The 20,614-nt window shown below is 37.7% G+C and overlaps 1 protein-coding gene across 1 annotated transcript; it reads right to left on the reverse strand.

The window, feature by feature from the left end:
- Positions 1 to 1,314: 1,314 nt before the first annotated feature.
- On the reverse strand, positions 1,315 to 20,269 carry pip4p1a (phosphatidylinositol-4,5-bisphosphate 4-phosphatase 1a). The gene is made up of 7 exons (XM_032566371.1): positions 19,909 to 20,269; positions 18,850 to 19,043; positions 12,519 to 12,625; positions 9,885 to 9,990; positions 7,946 to 7,998; positions 5,829 to 5,919; positions 1,315 to 3,396 (listed from the first exon to the last, which is right to left on the reverse strand). The coding sequence occupies exons 1-7, from the start codon at positions 20,024 to 20,026 to the stop codon at positions 3,253 to 3,255; spliced, it is 813 nt and encodes a 270-aa protein (XP_032422262.1). The 5' UTR covers positions 20,027 to 20,269; the 3' UTR covers positions 1,315 to 3,252.
- Between the last annotated feature and the right edge of the window lie 345 nt (positions 20,270 to 20,614).

Below are 20,614 nucleotides of genomic sequence, written 5' to 3' on the forward strand. Positions count from 1 at the left end.
AAAACCAGAAGGCTTTGGAATCAGTTTCTGTTTCTTTTTTTTTTTTATCTTTCTGGCCTCTTAGCCTGCCAGGGTTGTGCCGTTCTCCGGGGAGCTGTGGTTTCTGAAAGGTTCCTCCTCGTACTTAATCCCTCCATCTCTTTGTGTCCAGGCAAAAAATATATCCGCATGAAACTCAAGAGGATGCCGAAAAGGAGGCCTGGTCGAGTGAGGGGGGTAAAAAAAAAAAAAGAGCTGCTTTCAAACATTTCGCTATGGTATTGAAAAAAAAAATGGCGATAAGACTAATGGAGGTTTTGCAAAATGAGAAAAGGCTGAATTTTGCTTTTCAGATTAACTTCAATTATCCCACTTCAGAGAAAGAAGATGGCTTAATCTCAGTATTCTGTAACTGAGATTTGTTTATGATCGTCAAACTTGTCCAATGTTGGGTTTTTTTTTACTTTAAATTTAAACAAAGCTGAATAATATAGAACAATTAATTCAATACATCTATGGACCAGATGAAGTTTAATATGGAGGTTGGAGACTACATCGACAAGACATACTCTTAGGTATGGACAGCTATCGCATTGTTCATTGTTATAAAATTTATTTAACATCAATAAGTTCCAATAAATTATGTTTGAAAATGCCAAAACCTGGCTGTATTATCTCAATTATTTTCGCTACACTCTTAAAACAGATGTGTTAATAATGTGAATTGAGTCAAAATCCAACAATGTCTCTTTACAAGGATGACCCAATTAACATTTACTGTGCTAATAATTCAACACAACTGATGTGTTACAATTATTTAACATAGTTTTCATTTACACAGTTGCTAAATAATTTGAACCCAATTTAAATCTTTAAATATATTTCTCTAAGTGGCGCCGGCCTGCTGTTTAAACACTAAAGCCTTGGTTGATCGTTGTTGGTGAACATGAGTTTCCTTCTGATGGCCGCTTGCAGCAGGATAGTGAATCATATCTCACAGCTCAAAACATCTCAACATGACAAAAGGTTCACTGTACTATAACTCAATCACCAGATCTCTGAGATAGAGCATAAACTCTGCAAAAGTAATATTTTTCCATTGTCCTGTTTGCTTTTTTTCCATACTTTTCTACACCTGGAAAATAAAGAAAATGCACTTCTCATTTTATTTTGCACAGATTTGTGAGTTCAGTGGGGCTTTCCACTCTAACGTAAAGTAAGAGCATCAATTCAAATCCATCCTGGGCTGTGGTGTATAAAACCTGGTCTAGAACCCAGGTGCACCTCTTAATAGAAAATGCAGCAACAAGAAAGAAAGACCAGCCGTTTCATACATCATGTTCATCATCATCATGTCTTTATTTGAGTGTAAACAAACTCTGAAAAGAGCATCAGTCAGCTTCTTGATTATTGGATTTAACATGATTAATCTAGTTTGCAGTCACTGATAATAAAACATGATCACTCCAGTGCAAAAGGATCACTTTCACCTCATTTTGCCCTTATAAATAAATGCTGTGGTCATAGAAGGAGACGGTTAGGTTATTGTACTGGAAATAAATACAAAGGAGGGAGGCTGTGAAAAAACCTCGCTCTGTCAGAAGTCATCCATAATAAGACTGTAAAAACTGTAACTGAAATGTAAAAGTGATCCCATTTTGCAGCGTCCATAATAAATAATGATACTTCCATAAGAACTGTCTGCGACCTCAGTTCAGTGTAACGGCTTAACCTAATCTCCTCTCTTCATCTTGTACTTGATTTAAATATTTGCATGTGAGAATGTTGACAGCTGTGAGTTTTGTCGACGTGCGTTTGGACACAACCAGGCGTCCGGAGGCTCATTGGGTTAGTAACAAAATCAGCCCATTAAATACATAACAGAAGAAGAGCTGCAAAAATAACTCTCTTAAAAACAAATAAACTTACAATCACAGCAGTTAGTGTTGAACTCAAAGAAACAATTCATTTAGTCACTTCTGTTTTTCATTAACATAAATATTTACAATCCAGCAGAAAAAAAAGCCATCATACTTTACATAAACGAGAACAACAAAAACATAACTGCAGTCAGAACCACAAACAGGACGAGTGAGAATATATGTAGTGTGTAGCTGTTCTTATATTAGTCATTCTGTAACTAATGAGAGCTCAGCCTCCGTCTTCAAAAAAATTCATCATTAAAGTGGAGGAAAATTCAGGGCAGTGAACTGCAACCAAAAATAAGTTTAAAAAAAAAAAAAAACCAAAACAACTTTCCATTTAACCAGATTTTGTTTCCTTTAGTGAAAAGGAACTAAAAGTACAAAAATAATCCTGTATGATGGAATGTTTTAGGGAATGGGAATGTCTTCATTCATAGGTTTATATGATGCATTTAAAGATAGAAAGAAAAAAAGAAAAAACAAGATGAAACGTCTAAGATAAATCTTGTGGCTTTGCTCTCATCAAACAACAAAAAAAACCTTTCAACTACTTCTTCTTCTATTGCTGAGATAAGGACAAAAGTGAGGAGAAAATCTGCTTTTAGGTCCATCTTTGAAGGCGGAGGCTGGGCTGCCTTCGATGCAGCCAGGCAGCTCTAAAAAGGAGAATCTCCCCTTTGTTGTGATTCATTGACGTAGCTGCATGTCTGTGTGCTGAATCCTTCTATCACACCTCCTCTTAAGGCTTTCAAGCTGATTTGGATCAAAGTCAGTCTCAGGGGAATAATTTGACATAAACATAAAGTTAAGGAGGGGCAAAATCATCGCCTACGACCGTACTCCACTAAATTGTAATTTTTCAGAGAAGTTTCTATAGCTTCTTGATCTTTTGATTGACAAAGGGAGGCTTAAGCCGGCATTAATAGCTTCATCTGACAGTTGTTTTGCAGTTTGAACATCTTAAAGGCTGAATGGTTTTACATTGAGTCTGGACTGATGGGGAATAACCTCAAAACAAAAACAGGAGCGCCACAGACTGAAGCCGAAAGTTATCAACAGCGCGGGAATAAGGAGGAAAACAAGTGTTAAAATGTTAAAATGATCCCCACACTGGCCAGATGATTGGATTAGGACATCATTACACTTGGCTGGAAGCCACTTAGATACGATAAAGCAGCTGCAGCTGCCACCATTCCAGTTCTGGAAACATTTCTGACTAAAAGGGAAAAGACAGGAGGAGCAGAACTTCTTCTTCATGGGGGGTTGGATTAAATATATATATTCTGTTTTGTTTCGAAGCCATCTTTCCTCTGTCCTGTCGGGTCGGGAGGTGGCAGATGACGGGCCTCTATGTGAAGTTCTGAAGCGGCTGGCTGACCCTCATGCACACCCAGTAAAAGGCCCGAGCCAAGGTGACCAGAACCAGGAGCAGCATGACGGCCCACGAGGCGTAGATGCCCGGGTAGGTCTGCGCCTTCACCCACGTTCCAGCCTGAAGTGAGACGGGACAGAACAGAGCCGGGCCTTTAAATGACGCTACGACAACAATCGGCTGGCTCCAGTCCACACATAGAAAATTCACGTAACCAAGCGGCGTAAAGACATAATCATATTTGCAGAGGTTTTTTTTTTTTCTGGAATGCCCAATTATGTTGCTGTAATCTTCAATGAATTTCAGTTAAGCATCAGCAAACTTTCACTGCTGATTAACATATTAACATTTTTGTGGATTAGCTAATAAATCGCTCTCAGTAAACCCCAGAAAAAAATTAAACAGCCATGTATTAAATATTTTATTTTATTCAAGAATGAGTGTAAAACCTCTTCTGTAATGTAAAAGGAACTATAAGACAAATCTACGAGCTAGAGCCAATATTCACACCCAGTAAACGTTTTGTCACATCACAGCCACCAGCTTTAATAGATTTTATTTGGTAGAAGTGATTAACTGTGGAAGGAACCAGGACTGAAAAGTGTGGGGGACTCATAGAAACATTTTTTCACTGCAGATGCAGGCTTCAAATGACAAACTCTCGAAGAAAACTGCCATGGCTGTAAAAAGGAAAACAGATGAAGACTTATTTAAATATTCAGGATTTATGGGGCGTGCTGTGGTGGCGCAGGGGGTTAGCACGCCCCACGTTTGGAGGCCTTAGTCCTCGACGGGGACGTCGCGGGTTCGACTCCCGGTCCCGACGACCTTTGCCGCATGTCTTCCCCCCTCTCCTCACCCTCTTTCCTGTCTGCCTACTGTAGAAAAAAATATGAGCCACTAGCGCCGCAAAAAACTCTTCGGAGAAAAAAATGGGAAAAAAAAAAAAAAATATTCAGGATTTATATGTTTTAGAAACAATTTATTAGAAATTTATCTCAGAAAATTCTGTAGAGGGCAGGCCTTAAATATATAAATAGATAAAGACTGGATGGATGGATGGATGGATGGATGGATGGATGGATGGATGGATGGATGGATGAGAGAAAAAGATTGATGAATGAATGAATGGGTAAATGAGAGAAAATGATGAACAGATAGATGGACAAGAAAGGATGGATGAATGACTGAATGAATGAATGAATGGAAGGATGGATGGATTAGTGCATGGATGAGAGAAAATGATGAACGGATAGATGGACAAGAAAGGATGGATGAATGAATGAATGAATGAATGAATGGAAGGATGGATGGATGGATGGACGGATGGTTGGATGGATGGATGGATGGATGGATGGAGTGTAGGAACCCCATCAGAAGTTTTCAAACCTCCAGATCAAAGTTATTTCTTCCAGCTGTCAAACCTTCAGCTGTTGGACTGAAACCTGTTTCTTTCAGAACCTGGAGTTCATGTTTTCAGTCGGCCATGACACCAATCCCTGAGACAGAAACTAAAACACTGATTAGGTCAGAAAACATCCTCCTCTGACCTATTTATCAGTTTTTCTGCTCTTATCTCAATTATGAACAATCCAGATTGTTTTAATGATTCAGGTTTCTTTCTGGGTCCGATCTCTCATCTTCTGTTGCCGATCGAACGCCTGTTCAACATGCTAAAGCTGTTGAAGATCAATCTTTAGATCCCTGCATTTAAAATGTGCTTTTTTAAAATTAAATCCTGAAAGCCTTTTGAGCGCCTCCTTCCTTTAGGTACATGCTGTTAGAAATTTGATGAAGTGCACTCGTATGAAGACTTGGCGTTTATCATCTCTTGTATCGTTCTTGTAATTAAAACAGCCTTTTTCATAAAACTAGATTAAATGGTGAGACATTTACTGGCTTCTTCACAGCTCTAAGCAGACCTACACATGTTGTGCTCATCTTGCACCCTCTGATGGTCATGGTGTAGGTTGCAGCTTCCATCTATTTTTGGCTGACTTTTTAAATGGGCAGTATTATGTAAAATCAACTCTTTTTGTTTTTTTAGCATCATGTTATAATGTTATTCCCTCATCAGAAACATACCTACAGTGTTGCTTTGATTCTTTCATACATGTTTGAGGAGTCCTTTCATCTCCATGGCAACCATTCAGCTGTTCAAAACACACCGCCCTCGAGGACACAGCTCCTCAGAGTTGTAATTTACAAGCCTAAAAGAGCGGTCCTCCCCTGTTACTCCTGCACTCAGCTCCTTCAGACTAGCCATCAGCAATTGGCAAACACCTAGTGGAACTGAGTTTGTTCCAGAAAGAACTGAAGTTTTTAAAGAGACAGAGGCCCAATTTCAAGGCATTAAATTAGGAAATCACATTTCTTTTAAGTTATGTTTTACATGAATACCATTTTTATAACAACTGAAATGAGCAATTACTTGATTGTGCTATAAAATGACACAATGTACCTAGGAAATACATAATAAATAAAAAAATTTAAAAAAAACATTGTTGGTGCTCCGACCGTCTAATATGAAATCCTTGCTGGGGTTCACTCACCATTAGTCCAGCAGTGGAAATGCTGAACAGCAAGCAGAGTAGAAAGCACCACAAACTTCGCCTCCGGGGATACCTCTGTCCAATGGAGGATCTGCGGAGGAGGAGAGGGAACGTTTGATTTTTTCATTGCTCCAAACAGAAACCACCACGGCATCCGATGTTTTAACAGCAACCATTTTAATGACCAGGAAAGGCGCAGATGTTCACAATGCTCAGCGCATCTGTTGTCATTAACAATGGCTTTGTTAGAGCTGGCATGTGTAGCGTTATTACTCACAGCACTCAATATGGCCTAGCTCCGTGTTTAAAACGTAAAGAAATAGCAACTGCTTCTTTTTTTTTCTGTAATCCCTGTAAACAAGGGAATAAAGTAACACCTCCAGAAATACTTCCATTTATATTCTGACCTGACAAAGTTTCCTAAATAAAGCTAATTATAGACACAGTGACGGAGTTCTGCTGTGATAAAATTACATTTAAAAAAGTCTCCAACTTCTGACTTAGTCTTTTTAGTCTAATTGCAGGAAAAACGACTGCATCATAAAGTGGAAAAAAAGCACTTTGTTCCTTCTTCCCTCACTTTTTTTTTCCTGACAGTTTGAGCTGTTGAGGCATGGACCTTACAAATGAAAAACACAGACCTTCATCAATCAGTTACCAACTTGCTCACCCAGCTGCAGACAGATCAGCTTTGCACGAAGGAGTCCTGTCATGGACCATTCTTTTTCAAACTCCACCATAAATTTTCAGTCGGACTGTTTGCTGGTTATGACACTGAGCTGATGTGCATGTCGAAGAGGGAGGAAACTAAAGTTTTCACTCACTTTGTTCTGCGGAAAGATGTTTTATAACCATCATCAAACCCACTTAGACAAGAAAATAACCTGAAAATACTCCATCCACCTGCAAACTGTGCGTTTTTTCTTTTTTATACATTTCACTGGACTTACTCTTAAGAATAATTCCAGCATCTTCGTCTTCATCCATAATGCAGATATGACTCATCACTAAATATCACTTTCATCTCATTGTTTATTTCTTTTAAGGCACTTGAACTGTTTTAGGTGAACACAAATCATATTTATTTAGCTGAATGCATCAGAGCACTGATAAATCAGCCCCAATTATCTAATTTCCGGTGATCTGTGGTCAGTCAATAATTATATGTGAAGTCGATCGTATCCACTGATCTTATCTACCTTTGAAGAGATCTGAAAATCAACCACTGTCCAATTTTGCTCTGTATTGAAAGGGGGTGACAAAAGTAACTCCTCTGCTTCCAAGTCAGCTAATTTCTCAATATATTAAGCAACGTTTCCAAAGGAAAAATAAAACAATGGGTATTGGCCAAATTGGCCAAAATAAGAATCAGCAGCTCAGGCTTTTAAAGATCTGTGATCAGTCAGAAAACTGCAATCTGTGCAGCCCTATTGTAAATAGTTTTTGGTTTAACTGTACATGTGCAAACTAAAATTAAACAGCAACTTAAAATTTCCAAAGCTTGCAATACTTTTTTGTTTTGCTCGTTTTAAACAATAAACACAAAATTGGTAGAAATTTCAAATTCATGTGCTGCAGATCTCAGTATTTTAATACAGAATCTCTAAATCTATGACTTGACTGAGTGGACGGATACAAAGACGACTGGGTACATGGATAAATACAATATTTACTTAATGGGATAGAGAATAAAGTCTGAAAAAGTACAAGTATCTTTTATATTCAGTTATTTTCCATCTTAATCAAATTTCTGCCTCAGAGCCCTGGCTATTAAAAAGGTGTGATTTAAACCACCTCAGAGCTGCTTTTCTTTTCCTTTGCAGCTGATCACAAGAACATTGTGAAAAACACTAAGAAGCTTATTTATACATTACAGAAACATGGACTGCAGCAATGTTCAAACTAAATCCTCAAGGGAAGAACATATTCAAAATGAAACTGAGGAGGAATAAATATGTTCAGGCTTTTTATCACCTGAAAACCAATGGGAAGGTTTGGTCTTTTCTGGCTCTGCAGGTTAAAGCTTCAGCCAGAGGCCAAAGATGGTAAAGAAAATGAGCACAGAAAAAGTCAGCTGGTGTATGAGAAAAAAAAAAAAATTGCGTAAAGCTACTTACACTTTTTTGCAGTGCGGGCACCTGGCCAGCGTCCGGTCCGTGAACTCTGTCCACTGAAATCACAAAAGTTAAACGCCCTGAGCATCAAATGGAGCCAAAAAGCAAGCTGCATGTTTGCCAAGGTTTCAGCTACAGTGATAAAAACTTATCAAGTGTGCCCACTGTGAATCGCTTTTTATTTCCCGCTAACAGGCGTTGCAGTTTGTTGCTTCAGCAGGCACTTTGTACTTAAAACTCTATTCTCATTTCCATAATAAATATACATGAGTGAAAATATATCCCAGACAGACCAACACAACATATCATCACTGCTTGGGTGAAAACTAATTAGTTTACAAACCCACCCAGGGCACAGATTTGTATTTTCATTCAGCCATCTTGCCTTCAAGCGGTTGTGTAACGTTCATCTAAACTTTAAAAACCCCCTTCTGCATCAGTCAGACAATATTTCACACAATTCTCCGTTCTCCTCCTTCTTGAGCTAAACCGATGTCCTCTCTTCCATCATATATTTCATAACTATCTTTACTTGTTTTATAGATTGTTTAAAAAAGCAGCAAGGAAAAATGTTTCTTTCCCTTCAACACAAAATGACCACAATACATCAGCAGTGTGTTGTTATGGCTATTGATCTGCAGCGATAACTCAACATATTCTTGGCTCGCAGGAAGGATGTCCTGTCTTTTTAATAATTTACTTGCACCAGCATATTTCATAAATATCTTGTGGACCTGCAGAAAATTCTCCCAGAATGCTTCAGTTGGAGGGAAGAAAAGTCACCCGAGGATCAAAAAGACAAAAGCCAACGTGCTTTAATTATTATTCTGCTGGTCAGCAAAGCAGTGGAACTGCTCTTCAGTCTACCTAAAGCTTTGCATACCTGTATGTTAGTTACTTTCTTCTAAATATTTTATGATTTTCTCTATTTTTTACTTGACAGCCGTGTTGATGGGTCCCAATATCAGGGCCCCTTTCACACTGATACTTCCATGTTTTTCTAGCATTATGGAAAAGCATGGTAGTAGCAGTGGTGGTATGTTAATGACCTTTGGTCTGCACAAGATAAGGTTGACATTAGATAAATTTATTATTGAAATAATCGTCAACTAATTTGGCAACAGATTAATTGATAACTGGAGAATGCCTTTGAAAATTGGTAATTTTGTCAAAAGTACAACATACCCAGAGAAGTAATAAAGCAAAAACTGCACAAGAATATAATACATTTTGGATTTAAGATATAAACAAAAGAAACCTGTCTGTAAATATGTTCTATCCAAAACTCCTCAAATGATAATGTTTTAGCTCCTACTAAGCAGCTTTTGCAATCTAATCATTAATGGGTTGCTCCCAAAATTAATCAACAAATCAGCCCTTCACTGTATTGACGTAAAGTCGAGCAAAAAGGGCTGAGATTTTCACATGTTGATGTTAGAAATAACTTTATTGTTACTGAGACAACGATAAAAAAAATTACTTATCATAATAAAATGCCCACCTCTAAGAAGTGCAGATACAAAAACACCTCCAAATTACACTTACATTGATGAGCTGGGCTTCCAGATGCGGAGGAGCATAGATACACCTCCAAATAGCATAGAGATTGATTGTCTGAAGGAAGTTGTGTGACTTTTAGGTTGCTTTTTAGAGCCAGAGATCAAAGAGAAGTAAAAAAAAATCTGCTCAGAGCTAACAGAGAAGAAGGATTTATCACAATCCACCGACCTTCAAACAATATGAATGATCCTGAATATCGATAGTGGTCTTAATCTAGTCTGAAGGAAGTTAGAATAAACAGCTTCTTATTAGCGAATTAAATTTTTCAAATAAAACATTCAAACAAATTTCACCAAAAAAAGAGACTGTGCTGCAAGCCGAATTCTGACAATATTTGTTTCTCTTTATTATTTTGATGTGTTTTTAAGGAGAAAGCCGTTACCAAGAAGGTGTTGCTGCAGTGTCCACAGGAGACCCGGGCTCCAGCAGGCTGAGGGTCAGGACTGGCCGGCCCAGGATGAACAGGACCCAGATTTATTATCCTCTTACTGGAAGGAGACAGGCAGGCACACAAAGTCAGCATTCCCACCACGAGTGAATTATCACAATCATGATAAAATTTGGTGTGAGGGCAAACTGCGTTGTCAAAAAGCCTGATGTTTTGAGCTGCTATCTCAAGGGCGTGCTGCACCACGGCTTCATGAAATCCATCAGCAGCCCGTTCTCTCATTACTATACACAAAACCTCCATAAAAATCTACTTCCCCCGACACAGACAGCGGCTCGGAATCACTGATCAGACAGAGGAACGGAGAAGTGTTGGTTGAGTCAGCGTGTCTGGCTGGAATGCAAAACAGTGACACTGGAGGTAAACATTTAAGAGTATTTAATGAGGGAAAGTTGCCTACGAAGTATGCACACAATAAGCAGAAACAGCTTTCAGAGCTCAGTGAGCAATTATACTCCATTAGGCTGATGTTAGTGAAAACAGGAATATTATGTAAATATTTCCACTTGCGTTTACCAGAATGGTAAAACGGTACAAGATTTCAGCAAGAAATTAAAGAGTAATGCTTTTAAATACAGCTATATATTTAATTCAACAGAGGTTGTAGCCAAAAGCCTAACTATGATCTGCATTTATAGATTTATTATTTTATAAATTCCTGATTTCAGATCTTTTTTTAAACAATTAGATGCGCACAAATCAAGCCGTTTCCCTGCAGAAACAGATATCAGTTTTATTTTAGGTCTAACTTGCTTATCCCAGTTTATATTCTCATGACTAATTCACAAATCCGTCTGTGTAAACTTCATTATAATTCAATGATTGAATGAAACTTGTCGATCATATTTTAAAACAAAAAAAGCATGTTCTGCTGTTTTCTTGATAAGGGCGATGATTCTAAATTCAACAAATAAAAATGATCTCCACTGATGCATTAAAGCGTAAATTCCAATCTCTGCATGATTATTACTAAACTCAAAACAAGGTATGTGCTGTTGATGTGTTTAAAGACCGAAACAATTGGGAGTTTTAAATCTTAAGGAACAGACACCAAAACACAGAGTAATAAATCAATGTTTATTGCGGGTAGAAGGAAAATTAGCACCAGTCGTCTGATTTGTGCATCTCTAAAAATTTCTGAGGCCCTGATTGCAAATATTTAAGATTAGGGCTTTGCCACCAACTTCCAGTCAGACATTAAAGTTGACACACACAGCTGCAGTCTTCAACAAAATCTCATCTTTCTCCTGCTGACAATGTTTTTATGTGGAGAAATTTATTGAATTGTTAGTCCAAGATCATCTTAAAAACATCTGTTACCGTCAAAGAAATCAAACATGAGGTTAAATCAGGAATGTAATACGCAGATGTAGAAAAATAAGCTTTTTTTGTTCTTTAAAAAAATAGCCTCACAACTTTTTTGTCAAACACAGGCAGTGCACCACCAGCAACAGCAAAGTTTACTGCAGCCAAAGGCTTCATATAAAAAAGGAAAATGTGCCATTATTAATTTTATATTTTGAGAGAAAACCCTGGTAGGGGATGTCATAATAGTATTTTTGGGTTCTCAATGTGGGCAAACTTGAGTTTTCATGCCTATATTTATATAAATTTCAGCAAAGGCAAATGGAAAGCATGGCTGGTTACATTACACAGAAATCATATAAATAGTCAGGGATGTCCTAGAAGGTAAATTGTCTCATTCGTTGCAAATAATTTCCCAAACTAAAATAAAATATCTACTGGGCTTAAAATAAAGTTTCATTTTATGTTTTTTATCACTGATTGTTGGTGAACTTGCTGCGCTTGTTGCTAAAGAGAGGACAACTGTGTCTTGATTCAAATTGCTCCGATGTGCTGGAATTGATCTTATGTCTGCATGTATTTAGTGCAGCCTGCTTTATGATCCACAGCAGATAAAAAGCAAACAGCATGTACTGATAAAATGGAGAAGATTGTACTGCAACATCAATTCCTAAATCCTAACACCTCTGTGAAGCAAACCAGGCATCAAAATCATAAAGTTCGGATGAGTTGCTAAAACAATACATTTATTAGGACTGACAGCTTTGTGTTTTGGGATAGACTGTATGTATTTTTCTCTAAAGAGGCTTGGAATCTCCTTTGCACCTTGGAGACTGTAGACAGAAAGCTTTTGTCAAAACTGCAAAAATTGCCGGAGGATTTTTTCGAATCTCGTTATTCATCCAAAATCCATTGCTCTAAAAATTGTCCTGAGTATAAACAGATATATGGATGACAAAATTAGCATGCAGTTGGAGATTCCAAGGGGAAAAAAAAAACAAAAAACTTTTACAGTCTGAGCTATGGTGACTTTCCACATTTCACAATACTTGCCAAATAGAAGTAAAAAATTCATGCCACGGTCGTTCTAATGAGGTTTCCTCATGTTAACTGTGCTGGCAGAAAGGCCTTAATTGAAGGCCTGCTGTTCTCACTGCACCTTGCTTCCTCTGCTTTTCTTTCCTTCTAGCAGGACAGTGTGTTACAGGAGTTCTGCAGGGCTGTGCATTCGCGATCACAAAACAAGCACACAGAGTTTCTCACCAATATGGTCGGGGACAGGCAATCCTCTGAGAAGTGACTTTGCAGATGAGAAGACAGTTGCAAGGGCAGCGAACGTACTTCTTTCCTGCTGGGGCATTCTTAATGGGCTGCAGAGGGAGACAGAAACGCTCAGGAGATCAGAAGGCAGCAGAACCTCAGAGCCGAAGAGGAGAAGATAACGAGCCAATTATATGTGATGGGCGAGGATGAATAAATAGTACAGGAAGGAGAAAATTGTTTTCTAGCAGAAACGGTACACAAACTGCAAGTTAAGGTGGTGATTTATAACTAGTAAGAGTTCAAATATAAAACAATACTCAAAGAGCCAATTAAGCAGCGTGTGGAATGGTATAAGAACACCACAGACTTTGCATTTGATTTGTGAAATAAGAAGTATATGTTTAAAAAAATTAAGCATAAATAATAAACTGGAGCGCTATTTACCCCCAACTATGTTTGAGTGTCTTATTAAAGGTGCGCATAATTTTTTTTGTTGCACATAGTATATTTTCTTCAAGGCATCAACTTAAAATCACAGATTGTTTCACTACATGTACCATCATATAAAGTTTTAATCAGACCTTTTTTTATATTTCTTAAAAAAAAAAAAAGAAATTGTACCAGGGATGCACCGATCCACTGTTTTTACTTCTGTTACCAATAAAATATCTGAAGTTTAGTAGATAACGATCTGATGCAGAAAAACAGTGCTGAATGGTCTTAAACATTTCCTTCTTTTTAAACAAAAACATACATGTACTAAATTAAAATGCATTTAATAATGCATTTTTAAATGCATTATTTAATGCATTTAAAAATGCATTTATTAAATGCACTAATAGCTTCACAAACGTGGTCAATCATGTAAAACAAACAACACAACTTTAGTCTGTTCAATCAGTGCAATCAAGAGAATAACAGCCTATGTAAAATAAATAATAAAGAAACTGAAACTGACAAAATGATAGATTTACTATCTTGGTCAAACGCAAAAGTAAACTGCAACAAAACTTATTTTGGATGGTTCAGAAAGTGCAATTAATAATTCTAAATATGATGTAAAATAAATAAATAAAACATGATGTTGTTCAGAGCACAAAACAGAGAATTAAACTGACTAGATCTGGCACATTGTCACCAATACCTGATCTAGATTTTTTTTTTTTTTTTCCAATATTGGGACCAATACTGATATTAATATCGGATCAGTGCATCTCTAGTTTATACTTTTACATGTCATTACTTGTGTTGCACTTTTCTGAGCGGTTTCATTTAACTAAATAATTTTTAGGTGTTTTTTCGCCCCGTTCTGACAAAATAAATCATGCACTTTTGTTTCCTGTGTCTGATACAAACTCTGTTGCTTTGGTATAAATCTGCCTAAGTGCAAAATCTTTGACTTGCAATGATGTTTATTGCAGTCAGTTTCCACCTATTGATCAAATGATGAGAGACAATCCAGATTACATTCAGATGGGTTTATACTTCTCCCAAAACCACAGGATAGATGATAGCTGATTCTGTTTTTTTTTTTTACCATTTGAGCCAAAGGGAAGCTAAAATGGTGATGCTAAAACACGCAAACACATTGGATTGTTTACTGCCATCCGCTAAAGGTCCGGGACATTATTATAAGCATAAATCCTAGTTCTCTCGTTTGTAATCAAGAATGACATATTGTGGACATTACAGCTATAATCAGGAGTCTCTCTAATCCTTCCATGAATCAAAGCCACTAGCAGACTCAGTCAGTACAATACCCACTCTATATTCCTCTATTACCCCTCTTCAAATGGAAATTATTTTAATGTAATAAGAACACAAACATTGAGAGATGTGCACTGCAGCTTCAAACATTGCTGCAATAACGAGCAGATCAACAACCGGTAATGAAAGAGGACAATATGTGCCTAACAGAGCCCAAATAATGATGTTAATAAACAAAGAAAATGGCATATTTAATTTAAATAACTGCAGGTGCTTATATGTTTGAATTAAAACAGCTTAATTAGAGACCTGGGTGACAATATGCTTGATAAAACATGCCTAACAGTGCATGTCTACACAAGCTCTACATAATGTATTGTGTAAATCTACATATGTTGCCTCCATCTGCAAGTAGTTATTACTTATCGGTACAGGCTGATGCAAATCTTACATTTCTTCTCCCATCTGCATATTGATCTGCACTGCCAGCGATGCACCCTCCAGGAACCACGTCAACCTGTGAATGCAGCTGTGATTGCTGGTGAAATTACTTGCAGCGATTTCATCAGCACAACTGTCAAATCGTTCCCCCCACCTCAATCAACGGGAACCTTTTTCTGTGGTCGAACACATGATTAGAAGTTGGCAAGTAAAGTTTGGGCTGAGCAGCTGTTTTCTTGTCACAACTCTGCAATCTCTCGATAGAGGTAATAATTTCAAAAGACTTCAGAGCATTACATCAAATAATTGAATCATTGTTGTAATTACCACACAAGCATAATGAGAGCTATTGTACGTGCAGACATTTTTAAACGTGTCGCTTATGTCTGTTCGTGTCCTTGTCTCTGCAGAAATCAGCTCTGATTACCAATTAAATTATTTAATAATGCTGCGTGTGATGAATATTTTCATTATAAACTTCACTGACAATATGCCATTTGGAAGAAGACCTAATTACAAACTGACTTATACTGCATTCATCCAACTAAATCCTTCTGAACATTAATTTGGAGCTCAGAGGTGTGGAGGAATAAACAAAAAAGAAAAATCCAGCTCTTATTTTTGAGTCTGTCGTTCATTTTTACCTTTTTGTTTTACATTTAAAACAACTACCTCAGTCATTAGAGTAGGAACTGTTCTGTTTATGCTTAAGGTAAGTGTTGGAAATAAGATCCAGATTCTGAACTCAAGACTACATAAATTTAACATGAACCTCTTTGTCTTTACAGAGACGCATATACCCTAACATCCAGTAGTGGCCACACTTCCGCTAGTCCAAAGCAAATTTTTTATTTAGCTTTAAAACATTTAGCGCAATTAGTTTCCCCAAAATTAATGTTACCTGATATATTCTAAGTACTATTTACTTGGTTGCTTTGTAAACTTTCAGATGAATAAAGCTCAACATCTGTGTTAAAGCACAGGTTATTAACGTAAGAATTCAAGTAGTTAAGACGTTTATATCCATGCTCTTATTTTGAAAGGGTTGAGCAGCTCTGCTTCCTGTCCTCACAAAACAATAAAACACAGACAATAGAGGACAAGATATAAACATGAATACAATATCTAAAGAATAAAACATGTAAATTACAATGCAAAATGTTTATTGGTGAGCAATGATTGTAATCTTTCAGTGACAGATATAATTTGAATTGAATACCGTGTTGTTGCAGTGTTTTAACAATGACAGAACTAACTTTTTAGTTAGCAGTGACTGCCACTGCTAACATCCCACATAAAGACTGTATAACTGACAGCAGGAGAAATTAAACTGGCAGATCTGAATGCTGTGCAACAGTTTGCGACACATTCTCTGCCTTTGGAGGTTATCCCACATAGGTGCAGACAATAACTACATAAGTAGTTGTATTAACAGGTAACTGAATATTCAAACTGTTGTTAAAGACAGAATAAAATATATCAATATTGCAGTTATGTTGTAACCTTCGAGGTTTGATGAGGCAGAGAATGATACACTGTGCTACTCTTGGAGCTCAGGCTTTGTTATTATTCAATTTTCAGTTTTGGGAAGTAAGGGAAAAAAAATCTATGAAAAATCAAAGTTGTATTTCATTAAATATATGATCAATAAGTCTCACTACTTTTGGCCTATGTATACAATTACCAACAGTATGTACTATGGTATCCAAAGTCGGTCCTCGAGGGCCGGCATCCTGCATGATTTAGTTCTTCCCCTGGTTAGGGACATGGAGATGTAAAAAAAACAACAAAAAAAACCCCAACTAGGACTAGATGGAGAAAGATGATCTGCAGAGGCAATCTCTGAATGGAAAAGCCGAAAGAAGACGGTGAATTATAACAATACTGAAAAGTTCAAGTGATAAAACAATCAATAGACCTTTAAAAATTGGCTAATTTGACACACAGCCATAGTGCATCCGCTGCACTTGATTATGACCCAATGACTCAGCATTCTGAAGGTTCTTCCTGTTTAATCCTCAGACATTTAATTTGTTGTGCTCCCAACTGATGAAGTGAGAATGAACACCACTGTGAGATCCAAACAGCTGTCTGAGGCCTCAAGAGGGAGAATTGTGGCAGCTTATGAGTCTGGTAAAGGATTTAAAAAGGTCTTATAAGAATTGGAAGTCAGTCAGTTTAGTTTACTACATTTTAACAATAATCAGCATTGTTACAATCGAAAGGCCGATTGAAAATAGCAACTAGTGGATCATTATTTGTTGTTCTTTTCTTGTTGAAATCTTTGTGGTTCTGTAAAAAATAATAATCAGGCCTTAATGTTTGCTGTAGTGTAATGTTTGTTCTGATTGCTATAGGAGTTGATATTACTCAGTATGCCATAAAAGGGCTGTCAGTTACACAACGGCAATCTTAGCTCTCCACTGGAAAATGCCATGCACGCCTGCTGGCACACAGCACTTATGCTCACAGTCAAGTTGTGCATCAAACAGCGATCTGTCCGTGAATATACAGCAAAGGAGTTTTGGAGTGGTCAACAACCTCAATGCCTTTGATCTGGTTCTAAACTCTGTAGTCACAAACTATTTTATCCATCTTTACTGATTTTACATCCGTCAGTAAGTGCATCAGAAGTTTTGCAATAAGTAACTGGATATATTGTCGACGAGTCTGAACCATGTCAATGTCAAATGACTCAGCGTGCGTTTTAAAACCAGGACTGGATGTTCATGTTTAGAGCTGTCCACTTATATTTGATACAGCAAGAATCTATGTTGATGCCAGTGTGACATTGAAATGGTTTATTTACTTCTAAGTGAAGTGCAAAATTAGCTTAAATTACCTAAAGAACCTAAGCTTTCTCAAGAAGTACAGTCTGCTCTGTTCCCTCTTAACAGCTTCAGTAACAAGTATAGTCCAGTCTGCTGTCAAGACGGACAATGGAGACATTTTTTATTGAAAAATGTAAAGATAAAAGTCTCAAATTTGCATGTGCAGATACAAATCTAATACCGATAGATCCTCCTGTTACCTTTTTTTAATTTTGTATACCCGTTTAACAAGGGGTGAAGAATAAAATTGATTTCTGTAAGCTTAATGAACCAGAAAAGGACGACTCTGAAACAATTTTAAAAAACACACAAGCTCAACATCAGGATACTTTATGATAATGTCAGTAGGAAAATGCTGAGTAAAATACAACAAGTAGCTGCTGCAAACAGGGTTTCTACACATTTTCATGTAAACATTTCAGGGCTTTTCAGAGCCAGCTACTTGGCTTTCTCAGTAATTGACCTGACATTAAAGTATAAACATACAAATTCATCTAATGTCTACACTCGCTTATTCTTGGAGGGTCGATGCCCTTTTTTCACTTCCGATACAAACATCTGAGGTTTAGTGTCGCTGATACCAGTCCAATACAGAAAAACAGTGCTGAATTAACTTAAAACAATTCTTATTTCAAACACAGACATAAATGTATTTAATTATAAATATAATTTACAACTCTGCACCAGTATATTGCGCTTAAATACACCAACAGATTCACAAGCTTGGTCTAACATGTAAACGGAACACAACCTTAAGTTGTTCAGTCAGTGCGATTAGAAATACAACAGCAAATGTAAAATGAATAATAACGAAACAAACTGACAAAAACAAAGAGGTTGAATACCTTGGTCAATCATTTAAAAATAAACTACAACAAACGTTTGTTCAGATGGTTCAGAAAGTGCAATTAGGAATCCATGAATGAATGACTGACTGACTCACTGAATGAATGAATGAATGAATGAATGAATGAATGAATGAATGAATGAATACAATCCTTAGAGAATTGGATATGAAAAAAAGTGCAGAAATGCACATATTTTTCCATACTGTTTTTTCCTTCTTATCCAGATTTGGAAATTACCTTAATTTAAATTGTTCTGACATTTTCAATTCTGCTGAAAATTCTAGCAAAAGGTGGAGACAGCGCTGTAAATAAGTCTTTTCAACAAATTGGAATTGAGTGCAGACCCTGAATCAGATTTACAAACAGTGCAATCAGCTCAATAAATCTGTGGTAAACTGAGATCTAAACTAATTTGTGATGACAGATCTAATAGTTGGTGCCTCTATTTTATGTGTCCGAGTATTTTTTGCATATTTTGCTGTACACTCTTTTGGAGTAACTCACCGTTGCTTCATTGCAAACCCCACACTTCACCACATGCTGGTGGATCTTCCCCTCCACGGAGATGAGGCTCTGACACACCCTGCAGCTGATAACAGGGGCATTTCCGCTCTCCGGGGAGGCGAGTGGGGAGTAGGGTGGAGGGTCCTCCCCTAGGAGTACCGAGGGCTGACTGGCACTGGGGAAAGGGGGGAAACCTGGACAAGGAGGATAGAATACAAAATATAAGAGTAGTAATGCCTGTGTGACAAATGTGTGATTGTTGGAAGTCACAAGAGAAATGCAGTGGACTGGGAAAAAAAAGACTCATGACAAGTAACCCATTACAGCAAACAAGATAATGAGATTAGGTCTGGAGTTCAGCAGAAAGGAGCTTTAGTAGGAAAACAGTCTTGGAATGCGGATGAGAGCCGCTAAACTACAGTGTGTGGAACAGCTTAACCTAAAAATCATATGAAAGCATGCAAAACTGTCTGCTCTATTTTTTTTTTAATTCAGAGAAAACCGAGGCTAGTGAAAAGTGAAATACATTCTCTCTGAATATTTAAATGCTTTTCCTGGGAGTTATGATGGGTCGCAGCATCCCTCCGCAGCATCCGTAGTCACTTCCTCCTGTCAATCAAATCAGGTGTTTCTAGGATGCTAGCCAACCGCTACCATTTCTTCTATTTAGACACCCAGAGTCAACATTTAGCTAAAACAAACTGTTCAAAATAACAGAATGCCCCAAAAATATTCATTCTAATAGTGTCATTAAAACAAGTTCACGGTAAAGCTTAGCAAATAGTTGCTAAAGAGTTAGCATCATTTAAGCTAATAATACAACGGTTACCTGGTTCATATAAATTCTATAAAACGACACAATTTATCAGAGGGAGTGTGTTCATTAGATGCTATTATGTACAATATCCTTATCAAGCAACATAAACCCTCCACAATTAGTCCCTGTCATAGTGAAGCTAACAGGCTAACCGTAATGCCCAGTCAGTGCTAGAGGCTATGGTAAGCTAGGCTAACAGAGGCTGGAGTAAGGGCAGAGGATGCATCACTCTGCATACTCACCCTCTGGTTTGTTGGGCACACCGTAGGACCCAGCGCCGGGAGAAACCCCGCCGTTACCGCTGCCAAGAGCACCATCCCCCAAATCTGAGAGCAACGGGGACCTCTCGCCGTCCGCCATAACGAGAGCAAGGCGCAGGTAAGGGGGGAGAGAGAGAGAGAGCGGGAGAGACGATGCAGACCGATTCGGTGTTGTATTGTTGTCTCGGAAATGAAGGCGTCACATGATCACACCCACCCACCAACACCAACCCAGAGCACCCAGTACCGGTGCTGCTGAGGTAACGGTGCCCGAGGGTGTGGCACTGCTCTCACCGGGCATGATTCAGAGATGCGCCCTGATAATAACATTAGGTCAGGCGCATTATGCTTCTGTTATTTACTTATCGTGACTTCCCATTTATTGCCATCTGCACCCCGTGGAAAGACAGGAAACTTATTATTGTTGTTTTAGGCCAGCTAATGTAACTATAAGAAATATATGAGACAAAGATATTTTTTTTTTTCATTTATAGAGGTGAAGGGGGCATTCCCCAAAGTTAGGGTGATCCCTAGAAATATGAATTTAAGCGACTGTCCAGGGTGTAGCCAGGTCTCACCCAATGACTGCTGGAGATAAGCACTAGCCCCTCCATGATCCTGCAAGAAGTATATATAGTGAACATTTCTTTATTTGATCGAACAACAATGTTTTGGGAAGACCCAGAGT

This window comes from Xiphophorus hellerii, chromosome 6 (genome assembly GCF_003331165.1).
Source record: "Xiphophorus hellerii strain 12219 chromosome 6, Xiphophorus_hellerii-4.1, whole genome shotgun sequence".
NCBI classification, from domain to species: Eukaryota; Metazoa; Chordata; class Actinopteri; order Cyprinodontiformes; family Poeciliidae; genus Xiphophorus; species Xiphophorus hellerii.

Coding starts and splice junctions, on each gene's coding strand:
- pip4p1a (XM_032566371.1), bottom strand. CDS start 20,026: ATGGCGGACGGCGAGAGGTCCCCGTTGCTCTCAGATTTGGGGGATGGT. Junction 19,044..19,908: donor TGTGCCCAACAAACCAGAGG/GTGAGTATGCAG, acceptor CTCCTTGTCCAG/GTTTCCCCCCTTTCCCCAGT. Junction 9,991..12,518: donor GCCTGTCCCCGACCATATTG/GTGAGAAACTCT, acceptor GTCTCCTTCCAG/TAAGAGGATAATAAATCTGG.